Source organism: Eutrema salsugineum, unplaced genomic scaffold, assembly GCF_000478725.1.
Source record: "Eutrema salsugineum unplaced genomic scaffold, Eutsalg1_0 scaffold_10, whole genome shotgun sequence".
NCBI lineage: Eukaryota > Viridiplantae > Streptophyta > Magnoliopsida > Brassicales > Brassicaceae > Eutrema > Eutrema salsugineum.
The window spans coordinates 7197465-7225286 of NW_006256908.1; the positions used below are offsets into that span (position 1 = coordinate 7197465).

The 27822-nt window shown below is 38.1% G+C and overlaps 7 protein-coding genes across 7 annotated transcripts; 3 read left to right on the forward strand and 4 right to left on the reverse strand.

Annotated features, from left to right (window-relative positions):
- The first annotated feature begins 453 nt into the window (after nucleotides 1–453).
- LOC18028007 (putative F-box protein At2g33200) lies at nucleotides 454–1560 on the forward strand. The gene has a single exon (XM_006410393.1). The coding sequence runs from the start codon at nucleotides 454–456 to the stop codon at nucleotides 1558–1560; it is 1107 nt and encodes a 368-aa protein (XP_006410456.1).
- Nucleotides 1561–3454: 1894 nt separating this feature from the next.
- LOC18028009 (putative F-box protein At2g33200) lies at nucleotides 3455–4647 on the forward strand. The gene is given in 2 exon segments (XM_024148357.1): nucleotides 3455–4133; nucleotides 4136–4647. Coding segments are annotated over 2 exon segments (1191 nt in total).
- Nucleotides 4648–4784: 137 nt separating this feature from the next.
- Nucleotides 4785–7904, reverse strand: LOC18028010 (probable serine incorporator). The gene is made up of 13 exons (XM_024147902.1): nucleotides 7781–7904; nucleotides 6975–7209; nucleotides 6803–6879; nucleotides 6562–6721; nucleotides 6453–6477; nucleotides 6277–6366; nucleotides 6023–6194; nucleotides 5861–5934; nucleotides 5716–5782; nucleotides 5551–5622; nucleotides 5339–5478; nucleotides 5176–5249; nucleotides 4785–5014 (listed from the first exon to the last, which is right to left on the reverse strand). Exons 2-13 carry the CDS (start codon nucleotides 7198–7200, stop codon nucleotides 4908–4910), a joined length of 1284 nt encoding a protein of 427 aa, XP_024003670.1. The 5' UTR covers nucleotides 7201–7209; nucleotides 7781–7904; the 3' UTR covers nucleotides 4785–4907.
- Nucleotides 7905–14531: 6627 nt separating this feature from the next.
- On the reverse strand, nucleotides 14532–18406 carry LOC18028011 (chaperonin CPN60-like 1, mitochondrial). Its single transcript, XM_006410397.2, has 17 exons — nucleotides 18240–18406; nucleotides 17885–17909; nucleotides 17667–17798; nucleotides 17357–17516; nucleotides 16982–17253; nucleotides 16796–16900; nucleotides 16630–16716; nucleotides 16433–16522; nucleotides 16257–16337; nucleotides 16097–16165; nucleotides 15926–16003; nucleotides 15715–15810; nucleotides 15513–15612; nucleotides 15326–15429; nucleotides 15140–15245; nucleotides 14962–15040; nucleotides 14532–14869 (listed from the first exon to the last, which is right to left on the reverse strand). The coding sequence occupies exons 1-17, from the start codon at nucleotides 18275–18277 to the stop codon at nucleotides 14740–14742; spliced, it is 1752 nt and encodes a 583-aa protein (XP_006410460.1). The 5' UTR covers nucleotides 18278–18406; the 3' UTR covers nucleotides 14532–14739.
- Nucleotides 18407–19079: 673 nt separating this feature from the next.
- On the reverse strand, nucleotides 19080–22892 carry LOC18028012 (chaperonin CPN60-like 1, mitochondrial). Its single transcript, XM_006410398.2, has 17 exons — nucleotides 22719–22892; nucleotides 22407–22431; nucleotides 22190–22321; nucleotides 21876–22035; nucleotides 21501–21772; nucleotides 21315–21419; nucleotides 21149–21235; nucleotides 20965–21054; nucleotides 20787–20867; nucleotides 20623–20691; nucleotides 20451–20528; nucleotides 20253–20348; nucleotides 20066–20165; nucleotides 19873–19976; nucleotides 19686–19791; nucleotides 19501–19579; nucleotides 19080–19407 (listed from the first exon to the last, which is right to left on the reverse strand). The coding sequence occupies exons 1-17, from the start codon at nucleotides 22754–22756 to the stop codon at nucleotides 19281–19283; spliced, it is 1749 nt and encodes a 582-aa protein (XP_006410461.1). The 5' UTR covers nucleotides 22757–22892; the 3' UTR covers nucleotides 19080–19280.
- Nucleotides 22893–23023: 131 nt separating this feature from the next.
- LOC18028013 (NADH dehydrogenase [ubiquinone] 1 alpha subcomplex subunit 13-B) lies at nucleotides 23024–24457 on the forward strand. Its single transcript, XM_006410399.2, has 3 exons — nucleotides 23024–23358; nucleotides 23893–23964; nucleotides 24086–24457. The coding sequence occupies exons 1-3, from the start codon at nucleotides 23144–23146 to the stop codon at nucleotides 24228–24230; spliced, it is 432 nt and encodes a 143-aa protein (XP_006410462.1). The 5' UTR covers nucleotides 23024–23143; the 3' UTR covers nucleotides 24231–24457.
- A 291-nt stretch (nucleotides 24458–24748) lies between these two features.
- On the reverse strand, nucleotides 24749–26350 carry LOC18028014 (probable indole-3-pyruvate monooxygenase YUCCA7). The gene is made up of 3 exons (XM_006410400.1): nucleotides 25646–26350; nucleotides 25113–25484; nucleotides 24749–24973 (listed from the first exon to the last, which is right to left on the reverse strand). The coding sequence occupies exons 1-3, from the start codon at nucleotides 26348–26350 to the stop codon at nucleotides 24749–24751; spliced, it is 1302 nt and encodes a 433-aa protein (XP_006410463.1).
- Between the last annotated feature and the right edge of the window lie 1472 nt (nucleotides 26351–27822).

The following is a 27822-nucleotide window of genomic DNA, read 5'->3' on the forward strand; positions in this document are numbered from 1 at the left end:
TTCCGTGTTGTTTTTAGTTACACAATTCTTAGTTTGAGAAACAATCACATAATTCTCTTTTCTATTTTATCATCAGTCTTTGATTTTGGGTTTATCAAAATTTTGATTATAACATGCTTTATTTTAGCTTTTATCATCTTCTCAAAAAAATTTAGCTGATTATCCAGTGAAAGTTGTGAAGTTAATGTTATGTTGAACACTTACCTTTTACATAATCTTAACAGAGATCAAGACCATGTCTCTAACAAACCCTCATAGAAGTCTCATCTCAGACAAGTTTCCTAACTCTGCTTAGTTGTTTTATATGTGCTTTCTAGTCCTGGGCTAACAGGCCCAGCCCATTAAGTTTTTCTTCCATACAAAACCTAAACCCTAACTTTTCTTACACACTTACATCAATTGGGAATATTTTCTTACACTTGCAACAACTGAGAACGATTTGAAGAGAAGACAATGTCGAGAATTCGGTATGATTGGTCCAAGCTTTGTCCCGATCTTTTGGTATCGATCCTCGAAGGCTTAGGCACTAATGATTTTCATCGAGCGAGAACGGTTTGCTCAGACTGGTACTCCGTTTCCAGAACATGTATGCGACCTCTGTATCCATGGCTGATCCTATTCAGTAAGCATTCTACTTTGTTTCTCGATCCCGGAAAAGACGAGATTCACGAAATAGAACATCCTGGAGTCGACTTTTTAAGTAGCTATGTTATGGCTAGTTGCAGCAACTGGCTCCTGATTGCTGATTCTCGTCAAGATTTGTATCTCTTGAATGTGTTTACTCGCGAGAGGATCGATCTCCCATCGATGGATTCAGCGCTTCTTGGTCACTCTAGATTCCAACGAAAAGAAGAGTGGAAACATTTTATTAACCTAACCCCTTCAAATATATCGGCTTGTCTTTGGATGAACGAGAGAACAGGGGAATATGTAGTAGCCTGGAGTTTCAAGAAACATTACTTGTTTTCATACAAGAGAGGAGATGACTCCTGGTGTGATATTCAAGGCACATCGTGTGAATCTATGGCGTATAAGAACAAAAAGCTCTACGTGTATACATCTGATGGTTACATCAAGATTCTTGATATTTCTGGAGATTCCCCACATGAGATCTTGGAAGGTAACCCGTATCTTTGTAGTCGTTTTTGCTTTGTTTCGCAACCTGTGTGGAGGAGGAGAGTAGCAATTACGAACTCTGGAGAGGTTTTGATAGCTCTAAGCTTAAAAGGTTTAAAAGAAGAGAAAGGTTTGTTTTACATCTTCAAGATGAATGTTAGAAATGGAAAATGGGAAAGAGTAGATTCTCTTGGTGGTGAAATGTTGATATTTGGTCATGGGCTCACAATAAGAGCCCCGGTCAAAGTGATAGATGGTGAGGGAATCAAGAGTGATTCAGTCTGTTTCATGGGTGATGATCTTTGGCCAGGTCAAGATTATTTTAATACCAACAGACGAACTAAATGCGGTGTATTCGATCTTGCGAAAAGTAGCATCACATGGCCTAAAACATTAGATGATTCGTTCTTGAAGAGTTCCTGGTTTGTTCCTGGACATGCTTAGTCTTTGATCAGGAGAGTGGTTTCTCCTTAGGCCCAGTCTTAAAAGACTCAGCAGCTGAAGCAAAGCTAAGTTGTTTATTTGCTACTTGACTTTAATTTTCTGTTAACAACTTTGTTCAAGTATGATCTGATTATTGGAGGATTTTATTGTTTATCTTTATTTTTGGGGATTTAGCATATGATTTTCCAAGGTTTTGCAAGAATAAGTAACTCTCAATCCCAATATACAGACCTTACTACTGATCCTCTAAAATTCGTTTGTTAAACACTCATTCTTACACACAAAAAACAAAAATAGAAAAAAACTCCGACAATTCCAACGTCATCTACTTTCATCAAACGAAAATTCTTGTTCACATACAAGAAAGGAGATGAAATGTGGCGAAGGAATCTTCAAGCCACCAAGTGTTAAGATATGGCGTTTAAGGATAACAAGCCTTTAGCATGATTTATCCTTTGGAAATTCGTAATTTCATGGTTGATTAAGTTTATGGTTTTAAGAGAAAGTTTTGCAAGGGTTAACTTAACCCATTCCCAACATTTAGATCCTCTAAACTTGGTTTATTAAGAAAAAAGCTCACAGACCATATACTTAGAGAAATCAAGACAATACTCATAGGTTCTAAATCAAGACAAAGCTTTAAGCTAATAGGTTCTAGCTACTAAGCAAAATAATAAATTGTAAACATGTTTCATAAACAGAAATCGAAAGAAAACATATGCTTCTTATAACCCATTTTGGTGTCTATTCGAACACCAAAAAAAGAAGAGGTAACACAGCTAGCTCATAAGATGAAAGTAAGAACTTAATAGTAGTATGAACATTAATCTTTAATCCAACTATACATAAGCTTCTCCGGCTTACCCGTTATTGATAAGTAAATAGCATCATCTCGTGCGTTCCATGCGTACAATGCCCCACATGTCTTATATTTATCTGCATGATATGCTGTAAAGTTCTTATGATATTCCAGATTAGCACCTTTCCACAAGATACATCTGAATATTGTATACTGAATGAAATGATCATGAAAACTAAAATTGTATGCAACGTCTTGAAATCTCAGAAAATGGTCGCCTAGATCGTCATCTCTGGATTTGCAATGGACTTTGAGAATACTACGGCTAAGAGTAAGGTTGTTTTGAATTGCTACGGTGTTTTTATGGCACCCAGCTTCATTCGACTCAAAATGAAGAGCAATTATAAGAGACAGAAGAATAACTACAAGGTTCATTGCTTTTGATAAAATCTCTGACTTGTCTTAAAACTTGGGAGGGTCATGAAATACTTATTTGTGTATTTCTTTACATATATATAGACTTCATAGGTTTCTCTGAGCAAGTGTCAAACAATGGTTGCTTCTTTAACTCTCGTTTGATGTTTGTACTCCATTTGGCACATTTCCATAGACTTCATTGGTGTCTCGGATCTTGCGGAATCAAACTTGGGTTAAATTGTCCATAACTCAAGCTGGATCCTACTTCAAATAAATCTACCTTTTTACTCTTTTTTTTTTTCCTTTCAACAAATTAATTGGAATGTTGTTTAAGAGAAATCCAAATTTTAATGTTTTTTAAGAGAAATCTAATTAAATTTACTCATTGTATATCTGGTTCATTATTTGTAACCTAAGTTTTACCAGGTTTCTAAAAACTATATTGATTCCGGTCGTGACAGTTCATTTGTTTTAAAAATAAAATATAATCTGAAACAAAATTAATACTATGATGTAAATATTTGTGTATCTATCTTTAGGATAAGATATAGGAGGGATATTATGGGAAGGAAAATATTATGTTTCATGACGGTCATCTAGTTTTCTAATTAATCCTTTATTTCTAATTTCTATATGGAGTAGGAGCTAAGGAACACGGAAACCCTAAGAAGAGCAGAGATGACCAAGAGAGAAGAAGAGATGAAATCTACAGAGCTTCACTGGTCAGAGATCTGCACCGATGCATTGCAACTGATCTTCGAAAGCTTGAACTTTCTAGATTTCCACCGAGCGAGAACAGTTTGTTCGACCTGGTACTCTGCACTGAAATCACGCATCGCAGCATCTGGAAACAGGTATCCATGGCTGATTACTTTCCCGGAAAAATTCTCCATCTCGGAATCGTGTAGCCTCTTCGATCCTGTAGAAGACAAGACCTACGAGACGAACGATCTCGGCGACGAGCTATCAGAGAGCCGTTGCGTCGCGAGCTACGGCAATTGGCTGCTGTTGCTTAGCCCTCGTCTCGATTTCTCCGTCGTGAACGTGTTCACCGCCGAAAGATTCGACCTTCCGTCTCTCTCGCTATCGCCCAAAATCGGTGTATCGAGATTCCGAAGAAAGTACGATGGAGATCTAATCCTCGAACACTCTCGCAGGAATCGTGAAGCTATCATCAACAGGTATATCAATACGGCTGTTTTGTGGGTTGATGGAAAAACCAAAGCTTTTTCGGTTTTTTGGATTTACAACGATCTCTACTTGTTCTCTTACAAGAAAGGAGATGACTTTTGGTGGCATCTTCAAGGTATCAAGTGTTTAGCTATGGCTTACAAGGACCAAAAGCTTTTTGTTTATACCATGATCATTACATCATGGTTCTTGATTACTCTGGTGATTTACCTAATGAGATCGTTGAAGCAAACCCGTATCTGAATCATCCGTTTGAGTATGTTCCGCAACTTTGGGAATACATTTGGAAGAGGAGATTAGCGATCACGGTTTCAGGAGATGTTCTAATCATTGTGAGCTTAAAAGGATTCCCTGAGAACCAAGAGAAACGTTTGTTCTACATCTTTAAGATGAATCTTCAAGGCCACGAGTGGGAACGAGTAGATTCTCTGGGCGATGAGATGTTGGTTTTTGGTGATGGGTTGACAATAGTAGCTAAAGATGATATTGGTGGTGGAGGAATCAGCAAGAGGGATTCAATCTGTTTCGTTGCTGATGATGTTTGGCCTCCAAAGTTATGTACAGAGTTTCAAAGTTGTGCCGGTGTTTTTGATCTTGCCACAACCGAAATAAGCTGGTCTCTATCTCCTTTTGGCTGCTCCAACACTCGCTGGTTTGTTCCAGGATCTGATAAACAATGATCAACCATGCATGGTTCCTTTTTTTCGTTTTTTTTTTGTTTCATTACTCTTTGATATGACTTTTGCATAGACACTCTTCAAGAATCGTTTCTTTTTATTCACCCAAGGTTGTACATTGGATTATGTTCTTTATGGGATCACATTAAGGTTAAAAATGAATGAACTTGGTAAGAAAAGCTTTACAAAGATGGAGATGCAAGTATGGCCTCAATGATGATGGATCTTGTTTCTGTATTAACTTCAAAAACAATTGAGCAATGTCAGGGAAAATTCACTTCATCTATCTGTCGGCTGACTTGTGTTGTTGTTGGCTGAGGTTGTTCATGAACTCTAGGCTGTCTCACAATAGGAGCAATCAACTTCCATACTGTATTCAAACTCAAAATCAATAAACAAAAAAAAAATGGTATTAACTGACTAAATTAGTATAATTTTAAATTTGATTACAAAACTAACTCTCTCACTTAGAGCTTCTGTAAGATCAAGAACTGAAATACGATATTGAAACCATTTTATGTTTTAACTTACGGTATATCGCTGCGGCAAACCACTCATTCACTATCTTCACCCATGTGCTTGTCCACCCAACATCAATGCTCCATCTATGTTACATTTATATAATACAGTTTCATATTCATGACGTTAAGTTTATTGACAAAAACCTGGAGATGGAATATAGAATATTTCTTACTTCTGAGCTGAATGTTCGAGGTTCCAGCTGACGAACAACATAGCAAAGTACATTGCTCCTAAGGAAAACACAAGATGGAAGAATCCATAGCTATACGGTATATCATCCTCGTCTTTAGCTTCGTCTTTACGGAACTGGAACTGTAGATTAGATCCATTGCCTGCGTCAGGAAAAATCTTGATTTCCAAGCTGAGATTGAATGTTTAACTTACCCTGAAGGATTCTGAATCGATCCCGGTTGAGAATGTTGCCATCACAATGGCGCCTATAGCTATAAGGAAACTCTGAACAAAGGAAATATAAAAAGGACAAATATCAAAAAGTGAGATTGACATTGACTCTAAGTAAGCAAAAAAACTGAGGCTTTTAGCTCTTACCAGAATTGTAATCCAATCTGCATGACCGTTTTGAGTATGCGCATTGCATTTCGTATTAGAAGGTTCACTGGTACATAACTTGTACTTTAGTAATGTTATGAGGAACCAACCAAACAAAAGTCAGATTTTTGGGTTTTGTCTTTACCTTCTGATCGCAGACCAACATAAGAAAACAATGTAGGAAGCCATAATCCCAGATGACAAAAGTCCTCTGTTCACCTTTAATGAAAAAGCAACATAAAACCGTCAGAACTGGACATAGAGATTGATCCTTGTGTAACCACCTAGAAAAACTCAGGAAATGTACCTTTGAATGCAAGGACATAACCATCATAATGACTAGAAGAAGAACTGTCAATGAGATGAAGAATATATTGAGGGTACAAGCAGTGGAAGCTGCATAGAAGTAGTACATCACTGCAATCCCACAAACAGAACCGATGTAGAAAACTGTTGACATGACCAAACCAAAAGAGCAGCTGCAGAAAACACAGTAGAAACCAACAGGTGATCAAATCACATAGAACCTAACACTTTTGTAATGAGTAAATATTTACTTACCTTTGCTTGCTTTGGTTATTAGGCATCCAGTAGTTATTCCACCAAGTGATGAATTCGATAACACTTACAAGCTGAAGACCAAGAAATATCCTGAAACCATAGAAAATGGTATGAGAAACATGTGTTTCTTTTACATAATTGTTATATAAAGAGAGTAACTTGAGAGGTGAAGTTACCCAGCACCAACACGGGCGATTTCTCCTGTAAAGCAAAACATCATTGTCTTGAAACCAATCAATGTCAAATGGAAAAAGATTATAGATCTATAGTGAGACAGGAACATACCATAAATTTGGATGTAAAGCTGAGGTATGAAGAAAGATGCTACCATGGCTGAAACAAGCAGGAAAAACTTGAAGGTCCAATAATCCGAGTGCCAATAGTTTTGAGCTTGGTGGAGTTTCATTGTGTTCCATGTTGAGAGGAACATAACAAGGAAAAATATCTTTCATTGCTAAGGATAAACAAACTTAAAAGTACCAAAACATTAGTGATTATATCAGCAAAAGTTTCATTATCAGGATACGAAACATCCAAGACTCACTCGGAGTACTCCAAGCGTATGGAAACAATGACTTCCTTCTGGTCCACAGCTACTGACATCTGCATTGACAATCTCAACACAAAGTTTCATATCAGTGTACATCTTTAGATTCTACATTATCATTAGATACATCTCTAAAGATTATGACTTTTACATGGGAGCAAGGCCAGAGCCTTTTGTGCGTAGTCACGGATGAACCAAGCGCATAGATTTATAATCAAGAAGATTGTTCCGTAGACATAACGAGCTCTCAAAGACTTGTTTTTCTCTTTGTAGTAAAAGAGACTCTTGTGTTCTATTTCCCTTATGAGTTCATCAAGCTGAGCAGCCTCTAAATCGTCAGGAGTGATTTGGAACGATCTCACCCGTGGATCACTCATTGCCTAAACCTACAAGAAACTGAAAATATCCATAACAGACTAAACAATATACTGGATTTTAACGACTACATCCTTCTCTCGCTTAAATCAAAATCTGTTTTTTTTTTTCCCTTCAAAAATGTGAGCGATGTGAAATACAACAAACTTTAAAAGGGTCTACAGTTTAGCTGAAAATGTATATAAAAATTTAAGAGAATTTTCATCTGTCATAAGACTCAACAACAGAGCTACCCTAAAACAGTCCATATCAGTATATCACACGACCAATAAATCAGACAATTGAAAGCATCAAAACATTCGTCAATTTTTTTTTCTCTCATTTTGGCTTATTTTTAACGTTTGTATTCAAGAGTTTTATCATCATCCTTATAAAAGATGCAATTTTTCAGAAATAAATGGCAATGATATACCATAAAACAACACAATTCCGCCTGGTTATTAATCAAAGCCCTAGAATCTAAATTTTACATCTCAATTGGGAAAAAGCAGAGAATCATACATCGTAACTGAGCATTTACAAAACTCGATCAACAGTTAAGAAAAATAAAAACTTAGATTTCTTGTAAAAGAAAAATCTGACCTTTTTTGGTTTTGACAAGAATTCAGCCTTGAAGAAATAATAGACGCAGAAGCCAAAAGAATTGAGAAGAATGCAAAGGAGGAAGAAGAAGATGATGAAGACGAAGCTCGAGAGTTGAAGTGTGAGTCCAGTGTTCTCACACGACAATCTCGCAGAGAGAGTAAAGAAGACGCGGTTCGAAAGTCGATTTAAAAAAAAAAAAGCTTTGGTGTGTGATTCTATATTCCGATTTCATTGTAACCATTGATGCACCTCTGTTTATAACCGTAAGATTAATAAATGAACGATATCTTCATTTGCTTTGACCATTATCTCAGAATCTCCTTTTAATTTTGGGCGTTTCTTTTCATCCAAAAGCAATTATGGTAATTTTTTAAATTTTTTAGTTTTTATAAAAAGTGAGTTCCGAATGAATTGTATCAAACACACATGTTGAATGATTTTAATCAAATCAAATGAAACTTGTTCACTGAGAAGTGAGAACTTTGAACATTGCGAATTAAAAAAAGAAGAAACATTCCCTGAGAAAAAGTTAAAATGGACAGCCACGTTTCAGTAGAGGATAAATAAACAAATAAATAACGTGGAACTTCTGAAATTAAATCCATGATAACTTGTAGTTTAACTATAAGTTTTGGAAGTGTGTATTCAAAAGTGACATTAAATTTCCTGCCTAAACAGATTTTGTTTTCTCGTTAAGCTAATTCATCATCAAGCTCCAATTAGTCATTTTCCTCATTCATTATTCTCCTTACTTTACTACTTTAGTGGATTTTATTTATAATACCATTCTTTTTCTTTCACGAAAGTTCGAATTTCGAACACATGTGTTGTGTGGTGATAATGATGTGGAGCGTTTGACAAATTGGCCAAATCAAATCAACTCGCTTCTTTCTGTTTATATCCAAGCTGTAAATCAATCGTTTATATCAATGTAATTACAATTACGGAATCATAGACTATAGTTTACTGCTATAACTAAGGCGGGAGATTATGGTACGGACAAAGAAATGATGACAAAAAAGACTTGACCAAGACTCTAGTTGAAGTTGATGTTGGTTTTGTGCCTCAAGTTTCAATGTTCGGTTTAGTGAGAGATTGAAGATGGTCAGTTTGGTTTGTTGAAGACCTGAGACAGAGTTTAAATCAAAACGGTGTGCTTTGGCTACACCCTAAAGACTAAAGACTCTGTGCGACTTGGAGAGTTCTCTTCTGCAAATCTATATAAGGATCAAACCCTTCTATCTCTTGTTGTCGTCGCATTTTTACTCTGTCTTTCTGCTTCTTGTTTAAGGCTGTAGTGTCTTGAAAAAACAGTGTAAAACACTTTCTCTCTGGTAATATATTGCCTGGACTGATCCGGCTCCAGACGTAGACTTCATCATACCGATGAGTTGAACTGGGTTAACAAACCGTGTGTTCTTGCTTTTCTTTCTTATCTCTTTGTTTCCGTACAACACACTTAATCGGTAAACAAACGAGTAAAGCGAGTGTAGAGAGAGAGTTAAACGAAGCTTAAGGTGATTTAAGGTGGTTAAATCCACAACAAGTGGTATCAGAGCCAGGTCCTTGAAGAAAGCTCGAACCTTTTGAAGAGGAAGAAGAAAGGTGACAGCTTTTTCGAAGGAAACCTTCAAGCTTTGGAGTTTGTGAAGAAAGGTGAGACCTTTAGTGAAGATCCATCAAGTTCCGCGTTAAAGTCTCAAGCTTTTCTTCAAGTTCAGTTTTCGTAGCTCAAAGGTACCATCTTTGTGCTAAAAACCAAAACTTTAGTGCAAAGACTCGACCTTTATACCAAAAGGAGGTGTCTTGGAGCTAGATTCGTGATGGCTAAGGAGTTGTTAGCTAGTGCACGAGTGGACGTCGACAGGTTTGATGGAGAAGGAGATTTCTCACTATGGAAGACTCGGATGATGGCAAGCTTTCGTATTTTGGGCCTCAAGGACGTTGTCTTGGACCCAAACATGGAGAAAGAGGTTCCTCTCACCAGAAGTGAAGAGAAACAACCTGTAGAAGGAGATGAGACACCCTCATCGTTGCCATTGGTCAAGAAAGTTCCAGATCCAGCAAAGATTGAGAAGTCTGAAAAGGCTATGGGACTAATCATAGCGAGTGTGGGGAACCATGTTCTCAGGAAGATAGAGCATTGTGTTACAGCTGCAGAGATGTGGTCATTGCTTGACAAGCTCTACATGGAGAGCACCCTGCCGAACAGGATCCATCTACAGCTTAAGTTCTACACGTTCAAGTCAGATGAAAGAAGAAGTATAGACGAGAACGTTGATGACTTTCTGAAAATCATTGCAGAAATGAGTAGTTTGGACATCAAGGTCACAAATGAAGTTCAAGCTATTCTGTTCTGACCTCTTTGCCCCAAAACTATGATTCACTGAAGCATACTTTAAAGTATGGGAGAGAGTCGCTGACATTAGAGGAGGTTGTCTCAGCCACAAGGTCAAGAGAAAGAGAGATTACTGCAGAAGTTTCAAAGGAAAACAGAAGCCCTGCAGCAAGTTTGTACACGAAAGAAAGAGGAAGATCAGTGTCCAAAAATGCAAACTCGAGTGATAGAGGAAGGAGTAGGTCAAACTCCAAGTCGAGGGTAACCTGTTGGTTCTGTAAGAAACAAGGGCATTTAAAGAAAGATTGTTATGCCAGAAAGAAGAAGTATGGTAATGACAATCAAGGAGAAGCAGGGGTTGTTATTGAGAAGCTGGTAGTCTCAGAGTCACTAAGCATGGACGAACAAGATGCTAAAGACGTGTGGGTTTTAGATTCAGGCTGCACCTTTCACATGACATCGAGAAGAGACTGGTTCGTGGATCTGCAGGACAACGGTGGTACAACAATACTGTTGGGGGACGATCATTCAGTGCAGTCACGAGGCCAGGGAACTATCATGATAAACACTCATGGTGGATCAATTAAGATGTTAAAGAATGTCAGATATGTACCAGAACTAAGGAGAAATCTGATTTCTACAGGGACTTTAGACAAGTTGGGGTACAGACATGAAGGTGGAGAAGGTAAAGTCAGATATTTCAAGAATGATAAGACCGCATTAAGAGGGATCCTGCTAAATGGTCTATACTATCTTGATGGAAATACTGTGTTACCTGAAACCTGCAACACGGAAAAGAAGAAGGTGAATAAAACTGAGCTATGGCACAGCAGACTTGGGCATCTAAGTATCAACAGTCTCAAGATTCTAACCGGGAAAGGTCTTCTGGATAAAAAGGACATTAAGGAGTTGGAGTTTTGTGAGCACTGTGTAATGGGAAAGGCAAAGAAGCTGATTTTCAATGTAGGTCGACATGATACAGAGGATATTCTTGGGTATGTACATGCCGATCTATGGGGGTCTCCAAGTGTCACTCCCTCATTATCAGGAAAGCAATACTTCTTATCCGTCATTGACGACAAGACAAGAAAAGTGTGGCTTATGTTTCTAAGGACCAAAGATGAAACCTTTGATCGGTTCTGTGAGTGGAAGAACTTAGTTGAAAAGCAGGTAAACAAGCAAGTCAAAGTTCTTCGTACTGATAATGGAATGGAGTTTTGCAATATAAAGTTTGATGAATACTGCAACTCACATGGAATTGAGAGGCATCGGACCTGCACCTACACACCACAACAAAATGGTGTTGTAGAGAGGATGAATCGGACAATAATGGAGAAGGTGAGATGTATGTTACATGAATCAGGCCTTGGAGAAGAATTTTGGGCAGAAGCGGCTGCCACAGCATCGTACTTGATCAATAGATCACCATGTTCTGCTATTGATCACAATGTACCTGAGGAGCTATGGCTGAATAGAAAGCCTGGTTACAAGCATCTCAGAAAGTTTGGATCAGTAGTGTTCGTTCATCAAGACCAAGGGAAGTTGAAGCCTAGAGCTGTGAAAGGAATCTTCCTCGGATATCCACCAGGTACAAAAGGCTACAAGGTTTGGTTGTTAGAATCTCAGAAAAGTGTGGTGAGCAGAAATATCATATTTCAAGAAGAGAAGGTGTTCAAAGACCTGAAACCAGATGATCTACATGATTCTGATGAGACTGAAAGGAATGATGGAGCAAGTGGAAGAAGCAACATTGATTTTGTTACAGGCGTTGTAACCGAACAGCAACATCAGGACACTGTACAAGCAAGTCCAGTTTCAGGTGGAGCAGCTGACTTTCAGTCAAGTGATTCAGATGATGAGTATGTTGATGCTAGTGAGGAACAAGCTGGCATTGATTTAGCCGGGTATCAGTTAGCAAGAGACAGGTCTCGATGAACAACAGTTCAGCCAAGAAAATACCAAGATTTCACTATGGTTGCATTCACACTTATGGCAGCAGAAGAATTAGAGGTTCAAGAACCTCAATGCTATCATGAAGCCAAATTATCAAAGGAATGGGAGAGTTGGGATGCATCTATGGAAGAGGAAATGGGTTATTTGGCAAAGACAAACACCTGGGATATTGTCGACAGGCCTAAAGACAAGAGAGTTATTGGCTGCAGGTGGTTGTACAAGAAATTCCAGGCGTAGAACCAGAAAGATTCAAATCAAAGTTGGTGGCGAGGGGTTTTACACAAAAGGCAGGAATTGATTACCAAGAAATCTTTGCACCAGTCGTAAAACACGTTCCAATACGAGTTCTGATGTCTGTGGTGGTAAATGAAGACCTGGAGCTAGAACAAATGGATGTCAAAACAGCCTTCCTTCATGGAAAACTTGATCAAGAACTTTACATGGAGCAACCTGAAGGTTTTGAGGTAAACAAGGGAAAGGACCAAGTTTGTCTTCTCAAAAGGACTCTCTATGGTTTGAAACAGTCTCCAAAACTTCGGAATCAGAGGTTTCACCAGTTCATGGAAGCGCAAAAATTCACAAGAAGTGACTTCGATTCCTGTGTTTACACGAAGAAGGTTGGATCAAATTGGTTTTATCTGTTGCTTTACGTCGACGATATCCTCCTGGCAACAAAGGAGATGTCAGAGATTGTTGAAATGAAGAAGGTGTTAAGTTCAGAGTTTGAAATGAAGGATATGGGTCCAGCAAGCAGGATTTTGGGTATTGACATCAAGAGAGATCGAAAGGAGGGCATTCTATATATGTCCCAGTCGGATTATTTGCACAAGGTTGTTAAGAAGTTCAACATGGCTGAAGCTAAGATCGTCAATACGCCAATTGGAGGTCATTTCAAGCTATCAGCAGTTAAGGAGGACTCAGAATGTATTGACACAAATCGATTCCCATATGCAAATGCAGTTGGAAGCTTAATATATGCTCTTGTGGGAACAAGACCTGATATGGCGTATGCAGTGGGATTAATCAGTAGATTCATGAGCAAACCGGGGAAGATGCATTGGGAAGCTGTAAAATGGCTGCTCAGATACGTTAAGGGTTCTGCTGAGTTGAATCTAGTCTTCAAAAGGGGATCAGATCTTAAAGTTCAAGGTTACTGCGATTCTGATTTTGCTGGTGATTTGGATAAGAGGAGATCTATCAGTGGGTATGTATTCACAGTGGGAGGAAACACAGTGAGCTGGAAATCTAATCTTCAACAGGTCGTGGCATTGTCTACTACTGAGGCTGAATACGTGTCATTGACAGAGGCAGTAAAAGAGGCTTTATGGATAAAAGGTTTGTTGTCAGATATGGGTTTTGAGCAAGACAGAGCTGTAGTGTGGTGTGATTCGCAGTCTGCAATATGTTTGTCTAAAAATAACACATTTCATGAAAGGACAAAGCATATTGCAGTCAAATATCATTTCATCAGGGACATCATTGAAGCAAATGAAGTTGAAGTGATGAAGATACACACGTCTAGGAACCCAGCTGATATCCTGACCAAAACGGTTCCTGTTAACAAGTTCAGTGTAGCTTTAGATTTCCTAAAGCTCACTAACTGAAGAATGGTAGCATTCGCGCCGGAGGTAAGGTCCTAAGTTTGTGTAATATATGCCAGAGGAAACTTGATGCAAGGTGGAGTATGTTGAAGTTGATGCCGGTTTTGTGCCTCAAGTTTCAATGTTCGGTTCAGTGAGAGATTGAAGATGGTCAGTTTGGTTTGTTGAAGACCTGAGACAGAGTTTAAATCAAAACGGTGTGTTTTGGCTACACCCTAAAAACTAAAGACTCTGTGCGACTTGGAGGGTTCTCTTCTGCAAATCTATATAAGGATCAAACCCTTCTATCTCTTGTTGTCGTCGCATTTTTACTCTGTCTTTCTGCTTCTTGTTTAAGGCTATAGTGTCTTGAGATAGCAGTGTAAAACACTTTCTCTTTGGTAATATATTGCCTGGACTGATCCAGCCCCAGACATAGACTTCATCATACCGATGAGTTGAACTGGGTTAACAAACCGTGTGTTCTTGCTTTTCTTTCTTATCTCTTTGTTTCCGTACAACACACTTAATCGATAAACAAACGAATAAAGCGAGTGTAGAGAGAGAGTTAAACGAAGCTTAAGGTGATTTAAGGTGGTTAAATCCACAACAACTCTTAATCATAATCTTCTTCACCAAGCGATTTTGGACCAAATTAAGTAGATTCAAAACACTAATTTATTTATCATTTGTAAGGTGCTGCTGCTTCTTGATAAATCTTAATCGAATTTCAATTTTATATTTGTAAATAAAGTCTGTCATTTGAACAAAATACAACTAGCTAAATATCGTGTTAATAAGAGATTAGAATTTGGTGATAGTTGGCAAGAACTAGCATCTATCTCCATGCGAAAATTTCCATGAACTTTCCCTGAATTCTCTAATCTGAACATTATTGTAACTATTTGTAAGGTAACACAAACGAATTTTATTTTTCTAGATACTTTTTTTTTAATAAATCGAATGTGAACTGGAAATCCATAAATCATGGAAAAATCTGAAAGTGGCTCTCTTCCAATCATAATAGAAAACCTAGCATCTCACAACAGTTTCCAAAGTAACCTAGCTAGGGTTTATGGTTGTCCTCAGAAACCCATGCCTCCCATTCCACCGCCCATGCCTCCCATGCCACCACCGCCCATAGCCGGAGACGCTTCTTCTTTCGTTGGAATCTCAGTCACAACTGCTTCCGTCGTTGTCAACAAAGACGAGACACTAACCAATAGAATAAACCAAGAACAAATATTAGCAAAACAAACATTTCAATAGACTGCAAAATTGACGACAAATTTCCAAACTTTGTGTACCTTGCAGCATCAACCAATGCGGTTCTGATCACTTTCACAGGGTCGATAATACCAGACTTTACCATATCGACGTATTCTCCTGAAAGTAACAGAAGTTAGTTTAATTACATAGTGAAATAACAAGGTGGACCAAGAGCGATATGAAAGCAAATTTCTCTAATGCATATAAAAGTGTAACCTTTAGCAGCATCATAACCGAGGTCGGGATTATCTTGCTCCAATAGCTTGCCTACGATAACTGCACCCTCGACTCCGGCATTGGAAGCAATCGTGTGAACAGGTGTCTGCATCAAAGCAAGATTTGTGTGTGAAATTTTACAAGAGATTTTTGTTTGGATGATAGAAAATCTGATGAGAGAAAAACCTTGAGAGCGTTTTGGATGATTTGGACACCGATTTTCTGATCAAAGTTAGCTGTGGAAAGCTTCTCAAGTTCTTTTGACGCGTACAAGAGAGCAACACCACCACCTGTAAATTTACACAAAGTAATGTAATTTATTTGTCCAAGGACTTTTATAAGTCTGTCTTAGGGAATTCAGAAAGTTTTTTACCTGGAACAATACCCTCTTCTACAGCTGCTTTGGTAGCATTTAGAGCGTCGGTTACTCTATCTTTCTTTTCGCCAACTTCTGACTCACTTGCTCCTCCAATCTAGAAGCCCATATGAAAATATGAGTGCCCCAACATTAGTTATGCATCAATAAATTTTCGATCCATTGCTCCAACAGAGATGTTAAGGGAGCAGTTCATTACCTTTAGTACAGCAACACCACCAGAAAGCTTTGCTAACCTTTCTTGTAACTTCTCCTTGTCATAGTCAGACTCGCTCGCTTCAACCATGGATCGTATCTGTGTGATTTATTTGAATTTAAAAATATATTTAACATCCTTACAAATTAGAAAATGAAGTCAAGGTAGATATCCGACTCCCCTAGATGACAATCAATGAGAAGTATAAACCGACCTGTTCACATCGTTCCCCAATTGATTTCTTGTCACCAGCCCCATCAAGAAAAACAGTGTCGTCTTTGGATACAGTTATCTGTTCACAAATAAAAATCATGTGATACGAAATTATCTAAAGGTAAATGGGAAAAGGAGAATATGCCAAAGGGATTTGGCCAGCCAAACAAACCTTTTTGCAGTTTCCAAACATACTGAGGTCGACTTTCTCAAGATTCATACCTAACTCTTCTGTTATTACCTGTAAATTGAAATTATCAAATGAACATTATAGCTCATGCAATTAGTGTGAGTGTGATTGTGGCAGATAGTAAAATAGGAAATGGGCTTGCCTGGCCTCCGGTGAGGACAGCTAGATCGTGTAAATTGGCCTTTCGGTTTTCTCCAAAGCCAGGGGCCTTCACAGCACAGACCTATAATATGATGGCATTCACATCAATGCAACCAACTAGTGTAATAAGAAAAAGTTAAAAAAAAAAGGCATAAAACAAAAGGCTGAAAAAAAAACCTTGATTCCAGCACGAAGTTTGTTCAGAACAAGCACGGCAAGCGCATCGCTCTCCAAATCCTCTGCAACGATAAGAAGAGGCCTTTGCGTCTGAAAAGGGGCAGATAAATAAATCAAGATCGTCAGATACAAGGTAACATATAATATTTCAGCAGACATTACTGTTGACATTCAAGAAATCACCAAATTGTTTATACCTTGAGGGCCAATTCTAAGACTTTGACCATAGAATTTAAATTGGAAATTTTCTTCTCGTGGATTAGAATGAGAGGATCTTCTAGTTCCTGCAAACCATATCCATGCAGAAGATATCAAATGCGACGTTCCTCGAAACTGATAAAGTAACAAGGTGGGAATCCTTACACATTTTTGATTTTTCTGGTTTGTTATGAAGTATGGGGAGATATATCCCCTATCAATCTTCATACCCTCAACAATTTCCAGCTCATTAAACAAGGTCTTGCCATCCTGTATGAAGAGATGATAGCATAAGTCACCATAAGAGATAAGCAAAATAGTCTAAACATTTAGGGATCAGATTAAACTCACTTGAATTGTGATCACTCCCTCTTTGCCGACACTCTCCATGGCCTTTGCAATCAGTTCACCAATTTCTCTATCTCCATTAGCTGATATTGTTCCAACTTGGGCAATTTCTTCAGAAGTGCTAATCATGCGTGCTCGGCTCTTCAAGTTCGTCACAACAGTATCAACTGCCAACTTGATACCACGTCGTAGGTCCATTGCATTCATTCCGGCAGCAACTGATTTACAACCTTCCGTGAAGATAGCTCGAGTAAGGACTGTAGCACACGTTGTTCCTGTAAAGCATACCAATACAAAAACGGTAATTCATATAAGTAGATAGGAGACTAACAACACACAAGAAAAATACGTTCAAATACGATGAAAGGGAACCCTTACCATCACCAGCTACATCATTTGTGGCGTTAGCAACCTGTTTGACAAGACTGGCACCAACGTTCTTGACTCTGTCCTTGAACTCAATGCTCTTGGCAACAGTAACACCATCCTTTGTCACCTTTGGTGCACCCCAGCTTTGTTCGATGATGACATTACGACCCTTAAAGGATAAAGAAGTTTAGAAATGGTTTCAGACTGTTGTATCAGCCACTGTGGGGGATAATAAATAGACAATTGATGATAACTATCACTAGGGCTTCACATTTTCCTTTGGTTAATGACAGAAACTATCTGAAGCATAAGTTAATACCTTGGGTCCCATAGTGACTTTAACTGCATCAGCAAGCTCCTCGACACCTCTAAGCATTGAAGCCCTAGCCTCAACACCGAACCTTATGTCTTTTGCTGCATAATTCCTAGTAGAATTGAGCCTGCTTCCAACCTAACAGTACAAAATCTACATCTCAATACAAACCCAAAAACAGCTAAAATAGTATAACCATATTAAAAAACGAAGAAAAAATGAACCTGGCTTGTGCAGTTTCTGGCAATCCTGTTGAAAACAAAGAAGATAAATCCCATCAATAAATGACATCAACTTTGAGATACATAGAAAAGGAAGAAGCTTCTGTCATCGATGTAATTAAAGCAATGAAGAAGATTTTCTGAGGGCAGAGAAAAATTCAATTGAATGCGATTTCTGCAAACAAGTTGATCAAAAATCGGAAAATCAGAACTAAACTCAGACATATCTTTATTGATTCACATCAGTTTCTCGTAAATTTTAATCTCCGAGAAATCTATCAGAAAGAAAATCACAAAAAAACACCATTCAAATCGCATCCACACAAAAAAAAAAAAAAGATAAGCTGGATAAATCTACCTGGCTTTTGAGGCAATGTTGGTGAGAAGGCGATACATAGTGATAGATTCTCACTCGACCCGAGAAGATTAAAATTGCTTCAGAACAGATCGAACTAACGAAGCAGAAAACTTGACAATTTGTAGAGAAGTAGAGAAATGAAGCAGAGCGAAGATTCCAGAACTAGCTAAGGGTTTAGGGTTTTACGTTTTCTCCAAGGTCATTGCTTAATTGAGTTTTAGCATTCGATTTGGATCTGGCTCGAGTTTTATGGGCCCTATAAGGCCCAGTTCATATTACAGTGAACAAAGAAAAAAAATTCCTTCCAGTACACATGTTTCTGATTGTCTTGCAAGTATAAACAAGGTATGAGAAACATGTGTTTTAGGCTTTTACATTCATTTCACTTTAAGTTCATTCATATTTTGCTCATTTTTTGTAACATAATCATGCATAAGTATCTCATTTAGCTTTATGATTGCATTCTAGTGTTTTAGGGTTCAAGACTCTGATCAGAATCCTCTTCACCACGCGATTTTAAAACCAAAATAAGTAGTTCACAACAGTAATTTATTTAATGATATTTGCATTCACTTATCTGCTATCATCTTTTATATCGTTCCTTTTTTTTTGGTAGTGTCTTTTATATCGTTCCTTCACAAATGTGCTATTTTTCTTGTTTGAAAGTAGTCTGCATCTGAACAGCTAAATACCGTGTTAACAAGAGATTAGAGATTGGGGATAGTTGGCAAGAACTAGAATCTCCATGCGAAACCTGCCTTTAACATTCCTTGAATTCTAAACTGAACAAGCTATGTTTATAAGGAAACACAAACGACTTGTATGGAAAAAATTCCCCGAGTTTTGTTTCCTAAATTTTTATTTATTAAATCAATTGAGGATTGAAAATCCCGAGATCATGGAAAAATCTGAGTCTCTCTTCTTCCAATAATGATATAGAAAAAAGAAAAAAAAAAGCATCAATTAGTGCCTTGTGGATGAATTAACCATAACATAGCACAACAGTTTCCAAAGTAACCTAGCTAGGGTTTATGATTCTCATTAGAAACCCATTCCTCCCATACCGCCCATGCCGCCGTCCATGCCACCGCCCATAGCCGGAGATGCTTCCTCTTTCGCTGGAATCTCAGTCACAACTGCTTCCGTCGTTGTCAACAAAGACGAGACACTAACCAATAGAATAAACCAAGAACAAATATTAGGAAACCAAACATTGCAATAGACTACAAAATTGACGACAAATTTTAAAATCTTAGTGTACCTTGCAGCATCAACCAATGCGGTTCTGATCACTTTCAGAGGGTCGATGATACCAGCCTTTACCATATCGACGTATTCTCCTGAAAGTAAATGCCGACAGAAGTTAGTTAAGTACAAAGTGAAATAACAAGGTGGACCAAGAGCGATATGAAAGCAAATTTCTCTATTGCATAATAAAAGTGTAACCTTTAGCAGCATCATAACCGAGGTCAGGATTATCTTGCTCCAAAAGCTTGCCTACGATAACTGCACCCTCGACTCCAGCGTTGGAAGCAATCGTGTGAACAGGTGTCTGCATGAAAGAAAGATTTGTGTATAAAATTTTACACGCGGTTTTTTGTTTATACGATGAAAAATCTGATGAGAGAAAAACCTTGAGGGCGTTTTGGATGATTTGGACACCAATTTTCTGATCAAAGTTAGCAGTGGAAAGCTTCTCAAGTTCTTTTGACGCATACAAAAGAGCAACACCACCACCTGTGTGAATTTCACACAAAGTAATGTAATTTATTCGTCGCAGGAACTTATACCAAAGTCTGTCTTAGGGAATTCAGATAGTTTTTTACCTGGAACAATACCCTCTTCTACAGCTGCTTTGGTAGCATTTAGAGCATCGGTTACTCTGTCTTTCTTTTCGCCAACTTCAGCCTCACTTGATCCTCCAATCTAAAAGTCCATATGAATATCCCATCATTGGCTATGCATCAATAAATTTTCTGTCCATCAAAGTGCTCCAACAGAGATGTTCATTACCTTTAGTACAGCAACACCACCAGAAAGTTTCGCCAATCTTTCTTGTAACTTCTCCTTGTCATAGTCAGACTCGCTTGCTTCAACCATGGATCGTATCTGTGTGATTTATTTAGATTTCATAAATATTAAACAATTAACATCCTTAACGATTGGCAAAAAGAGTCAAGAAACATAATGATTGAGAGGTACAAAACCAACCTGTTCACATCGTTCCCCAATTGATTTCTTGTCACCAGCCCCATCAAGAAAAACAGTGTCGTCTTTGGATACAGTTATCTGTTCACAAAAGAAAACATGTGATATAGAATGTAACTACAGGTAAATGGGAAAATGAGAATATGCCAATAGGAATTGGTCCAGCCAAACGAACCTTTTTGCAGTTTCCAAACATACTGAGGTCGACTTTCTCAAGATTCAAACCCAACTCTTCTGTTATTACCTATAAATTGAATTCAACAAAAGAACATTATAGCTCATGCAATTAGTGTGAGTGTGATTGTCTTGGCAGCTAGTAAAATAGGAATTTGGGCTTGCCTGGGCTCCGGTGAGGATAGCTAGATCATGTAAATTGGCTTTTCGGTTTTCTCCAAAGCCAGGGGCCTTCACAGCACAGACCTATAATATGATAGCATTTACATCAATCCAAGCAAATTCCAGATCTAATAGGAATTAGTAAAAAAAAAGCATATAACAAGATGATGAAAAAAAAAACCTTGATTCCAGCACGAAGTTTGTTCAGAATTAGCACGGCAAGAGCATCGCTCTCCAAATCCTCCGCAACGATCAGCAGCGGCCTTTGCTTCTGAAAAAGGGCAGATAGAAGTCTCGATCTTCAGATACAAAGTAACTTATTAAATATCAGCAGACATTTCAAGAAATCACCAAATTGTTTGTACCTTGAGGGCCAGTTCTAAGACTTTCACCATAGCATTTAAATTGGAAATTTTCTTCTCGTGGATTAGAATGAGAGGATCATCTAGTTCCTGAAAACCATATCAATGCAGAAGATATCAAATGCGAAGTTCCTCTAAACTGATAAAGCAACAATTTGGGAATCCGTACACATTTTTGGTTTTTCTGGTTAGTTATGAAGTATGGGGAGATGTATCCCCTATCGATCTTCATACCCTCAACAACTTCTAGCTCATTATACAAGGTCTTGCCATCCTGTTTCAAGAGATGATAGCATAATTCGTCATAAGAAATAAGCAAAATAGTCTAAACATTTAGGGATCAAATTAAACTCACTTGAATTGTGATTACTCCCTCTTTGCCGACGCTTTCCATGGCCTTTGCAATCAATTCACCAATTTCTCTGTCTCCATTAGCTGATATTGTTCCAACTTGGGCAATTTCTTCAGAAGTGCTAATCATGCGTGCTCGGCTCTTCAAGTTCGTCACAACAGTATCAACTGCCAACTTGATACCACGTCTTAGGTCCATTGCATTCATTCCGGCAGCAACTGATTTACAACCTTCCGTGAAGATAGCTCGCGTGAGGACTGTAGCACACGTTGTTCCTGTAAAGCATACCAAGACAAAAACAGTTATTAATCTGAGTATATAGGATACTAATAACACATAAAAAAAAAACGTTCAAATACGATGAAAGGGAACCCTTACCATCACCAGCTACATCATTTGTGGCGTTAGCAACCTGTTTGACAAGACTGGCACCAACGTTCTTGACTCTGTCCTTGAACTCAATGCTCTTGGCAACAGTAACACCATCCTTTGTCACCTTTGGTGCACCCCAGCTTTGTTCGATGATAACATTACGACCCTTAACGGACAAGGAAATGTAGATAATGGTTTTAGACTGTTGTATCGGATAATAAAACAGACAACTGATGATAGCTATCACTAGGGCTGTTAACTAAGATTAACTTGCAATACTAATATCTTGAACAGAAACTATCTGAAACATAAGTTTATACCTTGGGTCCCATAGTGACTTTAACTGCATCAGCAAGCTCCTCGACACCTCTAAGCATTGAAGCCCTAGCCTCAACACCGAACCTTATGTCTTTTGCTGCATAATTCCTAGTAGAATTGAGCCTGCTTCCAACCTAACAATACAAAGAATACACATCAATACATACCCAAAACCAGCAAAACTAAAATAACCATATAAAGAACGAAGGAAAAATGAACCTGGCTTGTACAATTTCTGGCAATCCTGTTGAAACATAAAAAAAGGAATAAGCTTTAGTCATCGATGTAATTAAAGCAATGAAGAAGACTTTCCGAGGGCACATAAAAAAAATTCAACTTAATGCGATTTTTGTTAACAAGTTGAACAAAAATCGGAAAATAAGAACTAAACTCAGACATAACTTTACTGATTCCCATCATTTTCTCGTATATTTTTATCTCCGAGAAATCAATCAGAAAGAAAACAAAAAATCAGCAGCATTCAAATCGCATCCACACAAAAAAAAAAGCCGATAAGCCGGATAGATCTACCTGGCTTTTGAAGCAATGTTGGAGACAAGGCGATACATGGTGATAGATTCTCACTCAACAAGAGAAGATTACAATTGCTTCAGAACAGATCGAACTAAATAAGCGAACTTGACAATTCGCAGAGAAGAAGAGAAATGAAGCAGAGCGATGATTCTAGAAGCACCTAGGGTTTAGGGTTTTACGTTTTCTCCAAGCTCATTGATTTATTTAAGTTTTAGCATCGGAATTGGATCCGGCTCGAGTTTTATGGGCCTGATATCAGGCCCAGTTCATTATTACTGAGAAAGAAAAAAAAAATTCCCTTTCAGTACACATTTCTCTGATCGTCTTCCTCAGAAATCCCTAGAACACTCGATTAACGAATCAAAAACCGATTTTGGGGGATCAAACAGTAATCATCAAACAGTAATCGATCGAGGTTGAAGATGACGGAGGCGATGATAAGGAAGAAGCCAGGAATGGCGAGTGTGAAGGATATGCCATTGCTTCAGGATGGTCCACCACCGGGTGGGTTTGCACCGGTCCGATATGCTCGTCGAATCTCTAACACGGGTCCAAGCGCCATGGCCATCTTCCTTACCGTTTCGGGTGCCTTTGCTTGGGGAATGTACCAAGTTGGTCAGGGCAACAAAATCCGCAGGTAAGATATGTAAATGGCTTTTCGGTCTCATCATTTCACAATTTTCTCTATCGGAAAATGAAATTCTAGGTTGACTTGGATGTGTTCTCTGTTGTGAAATTATGCGAGTGGCTAAGGACTTGTGAGTAATCTGGGATTGAACTTTGCAATTTTTTTGATACAATTTGTGTTATTACTTATTAGTCTTGAATTGGTTATAGATAAAGCTTTTGTTTTTGTTTAACCCTATTTGATAGCTAAGTAACGATCCTTTGAGCTGTGACGAAGAAAGCAATCTGATTTCAACTTGATGATACTAGTTACTTGGATTTTGCTTTTTAGGTAGTCACTTCGTGAGTTATTAGCTTGATTAGTGTATTTTGTGTGGCTTACAACTAGTAAGACAGACCAACACAGTGTTGTCTTTCTTGGTGTATGTATACATCCTCTGCCTCTCCATTGGTTAGAAATTCCATTTTTCAATGATGACTAAAATGTCAAAATGAGCACAATGTATATACACCAAAGTTCTAATTAAGATTGCTGTGATGATAGAGCGTTGAAGGAAGAGAAATACGCTGCCCGCAGAGCAATTCTTCCCATTCTTCAAGCAGAAGAAGATGAAAGGTATAATAAAAAAATTTCTCTCTGTTCCACAAACTCATTAATATTCTCAACTACGAAATCAAAACAAAGCCTTGCGGTACAAAGTTCAGTTCATTGAATCCCATGTGTGCATTACAAATAGGTTTGTGTCAGAGTGGAAGAAGTATCTAGACTACGAGGCTGATGTTATGAAGGATGTTCCCGGATGGAAAGTTGGTGAAAACGTGTATAACTCTGGTCGTTGGATGCCTCCAGCTACAGGAGAGCTTCGTCCTGATGTCTGGTAATATCAAATGGCTCCTTCTGATGATGATGAATCTTGATGTGTCTCTTCTTTTCTCTCTCTTTCTTCTCATCGTATAATAAGATAAATGATATACATACACAGTTCATGTATCAGTCTTGAGGAACATATTTTTGTTGTTATTTTTATTCACACCTTTCTGCCTCTTTGTCAATGGCAAAAATGAATCTTGTTCATTTCTTTTATCTTAATCAAGTTATTAACTTTCTAGACCAGTTCTTTCAAACAGTAGATGCTTTTCACATAACAACTAATCAAAGACATTATCAACGAAAAGATAAGCTAAAATGTGAAAGATTACATTAAATATATTGAAAAGCCACATCTTCCTTACAACAAAAGGAACTCCAAATTGTTTTTTTTTTCAAGGGGAGTTTTCTTCCATGGAGTGGGCTTATATCTTCGATTTTCACATCAGAAAACTTTAATCAATCCTCTCTATTTTTTTCAGTTTTTACCTCAACTCGTATACGTTTATATATATTATAATAATAGCGAAAGTCAAAAGTGTGAGATACAACGACGGTGACGAGCAGCAATGGTTTTAATCTGTTGCTTAGTTTCTTCTTTCCAGCGATTAGCAATATCATGAGCCACACTCATGGCATCAAGCGACGCACCTGAGAGTCCTCTTCTCGTGAATCCCACCGCATACAATCCAGCCTCCCCTTTGCACCCTTTTGGAAACGGGCTTTTCTCTATCCCAATCTCCGCCAAGTCGTTCTCCTGCATATACGATACACCAACCGCCAAACAACATTTTAGTGTTGAACATCTTCCTATCAAATTTCCCTTATCTATCGTTCTAAAGATTTAATCTTTTGTGACAAAACCAGAAAAAGATGATGTTTTTTTTCTTGTCTACCTTAAGCCACGAAGGGACATTGCTTCGGTAACCAGTGGCAAGAACGACGGAATCGATCTCTAGAACTCGGCCATCCACGAGTTCCACCTTTCCCGGGCCAAACTTGACGATTCCCGGGAAGATTTTGATCTTTCCCGATTTGATTTTAGAAAAGGCTCCTATGTCTAAGACGGGAGTTTTACCGGCGGTATTCTTCAGCTCTAACGGTCCCATTTCCGGCCTCTTAAGCCCAAGCTTATCGGTATTCCCCAGGATCAACCTCGTGAGAAGGAGCAGAGTCTTATCCACTAGCCAAACTGGCATCCATTTCATCATTGTTACACCTATTTCGAATGTCGACTTCCCAAGAATCTCTCTCGGCAACACATGAACCTGATAGATTAAAAACAAAGCACGACTATCAGATGCTCTGTTTTTAGAATACAGGAAGTGAGTGCTCTGTTTTTTTTCTTGACCAAAAACAAGGATTCGAATGCCATGTTTCTAAAACAGAGAAACTACTGAGAATCAGATCCTAACTGTTTTTTACTTACAGAGCTACGAACGACCATTGATGGACTTGCATTGTGGTTGCAGAGATCGAGAGAGACTTCCATGCCGGAGTTTCCACATCCAACTACAAGAACTCGTTTTCCACGGTACCTCTCGCCGGATTTATAATCGCCAGCGTGAAGAACATCGCCACCAAACTCTTCTAAACCCTCAAACTCCGGCACCACTTTCTCAGCATTCTCTCCCGTCGCCACCACGAGCCACCTGCAAATATACTCGAACTCACAAGAGCCAAGCATGCCGCTTCTCGAAACAGTTTTGACACGCCACAGCCCAAACCTCTCGTCATATTTAGCTGACTGAACAGTCTCGTTGAACTTGGGATTGATACCAAAGTGGCTTGCGTAGGACTCAAGGTACTCGATGAACTGATACTTGGTTGGATACTCCGGGAAATCTTCTGGGAAGGGTAGATTGGGCAATTGGCAGAATTGTTTAGGGAGATGAAGCTTGAGACGATCATATGTTCTGTTTTGCCACAGAGAAGCTATGCAGTTAGCTCGCTCTAGGATTATAAATGGAACTTCTTGGCGTTTCAGGCAGGTGGCAACAGCTAGGCCCGATGGTCCGGCCCCGACGATGACCGGGCCGTTAACCCATATGCAACGCCGGATGAAAATGTCGTCCTCCTTGGGAATGGAGTTCTGAAGCATACTTGAGATGTTGACACAGTTTGTCTTATTCATTTGCTTTGGGAGCTTTTTAGTGTTTATATATACTTTTGTCTGGTTTGGAAGAACTTTTAGGGCAAGAAAAGATGTAATGATGAGTGATGGGGATTTGGTTTGTGTCTTGTTAGGTTGAGGAGAAAGAGCTTAAATAGAGAATAGTTTCAACCAATTTGGAATTTTGTATTTGTAAAATCATTGATCTCTAAATATTATAAATGTTCAAATGATAAGCTTTGCAGCGGCATTTATTAACTAATTTAACCTATATATATATATATATTTATATAATCACTTGATCATCGCGTATATACATGTATTAACATATACCGGAATATAAGAATGAAATTTGCATTTAAATTTGTGGTCTTCCATGTCTTGTTTCATCCTTTGAATGCCTTTCGACGTAGACTTCAACTTGTTTGATTTTCTTTTCTTTGCACTGAAATCCAATTATCGTAGTTAATTACGACATCTTGCCTTGTTCAGTTGTTCCGGGGGAGATTTCTCTAGTGTAGATATGCAACTAAAACTTTTAGAGATTAAAAATATATTTAGTTGAATGGAGATGAAAAATTTTGGTGGTTCTTGGAAATATATAATTAACAGTTTTTTTTAACAGTTAAAATATTAAAAACATTACAATAGTAAAAGATGAAATCATTTTCTTTTGTTATGAAAAAAATATTGATGCGTGAATTTATGATGTGCTTAAGAGAGAGAGAGAACACTCACAAAAAATGAGCCATTTTATTATCTTTTATATGATTTGTGACGGTTGCACAAAAAATAAGCCATGTTTTTTTTTCAACATACGTCAATAATTCGACATCAATTAAAAAACATCTTTATAACCGGTTGAGCTACCACTAAAATTTAACAAATACTTTCACTTGACAATATTTGCATCTAAGAAACTCTCTATTCAAGTCTCTGATACAAAAAAGACAACAGACACATTCTAAAGATAAAATCATCTAAAGAACAAAAAAAAAAAAAAAAAAAAGATCTTAACTAAAAGGGTCCATTTGGGTTATATGCCTGGCAACAAACCTATACCGAGCGTTTTAATCCGGTCATTAGACGCAAAGTTTTTGGTCGGAAGACGTCATAGTAACGTTATTACAATTTTTGTGTGATTAAATTATAACAATCTTACAAATTTGGAATGTCTTAAGAAATCTACATCGATCAATGCATAAATCATATCTAGGGTTAGATACGCATGAGGCTGAAAGGGAAAGATGAGAGTAATACATGTGATGGGGCGTTAAGCTTGGGTCTTCGTGTTTATTTTATATGGTCAATTCCTCTTTTAATGCTGCGATGAAATGTCAGTGCATATTGATACAATAAGTAAGTCTACATAATGATTTGAAGAAGCTTGCTTTCTATTTTTGTTTCCATCGTGGATCAATGTTTAGCACTTTCGATATCTATTTTAGATCATCCAAACAATATCCATCTTTGTTTGTAGATCAAATTTGCAT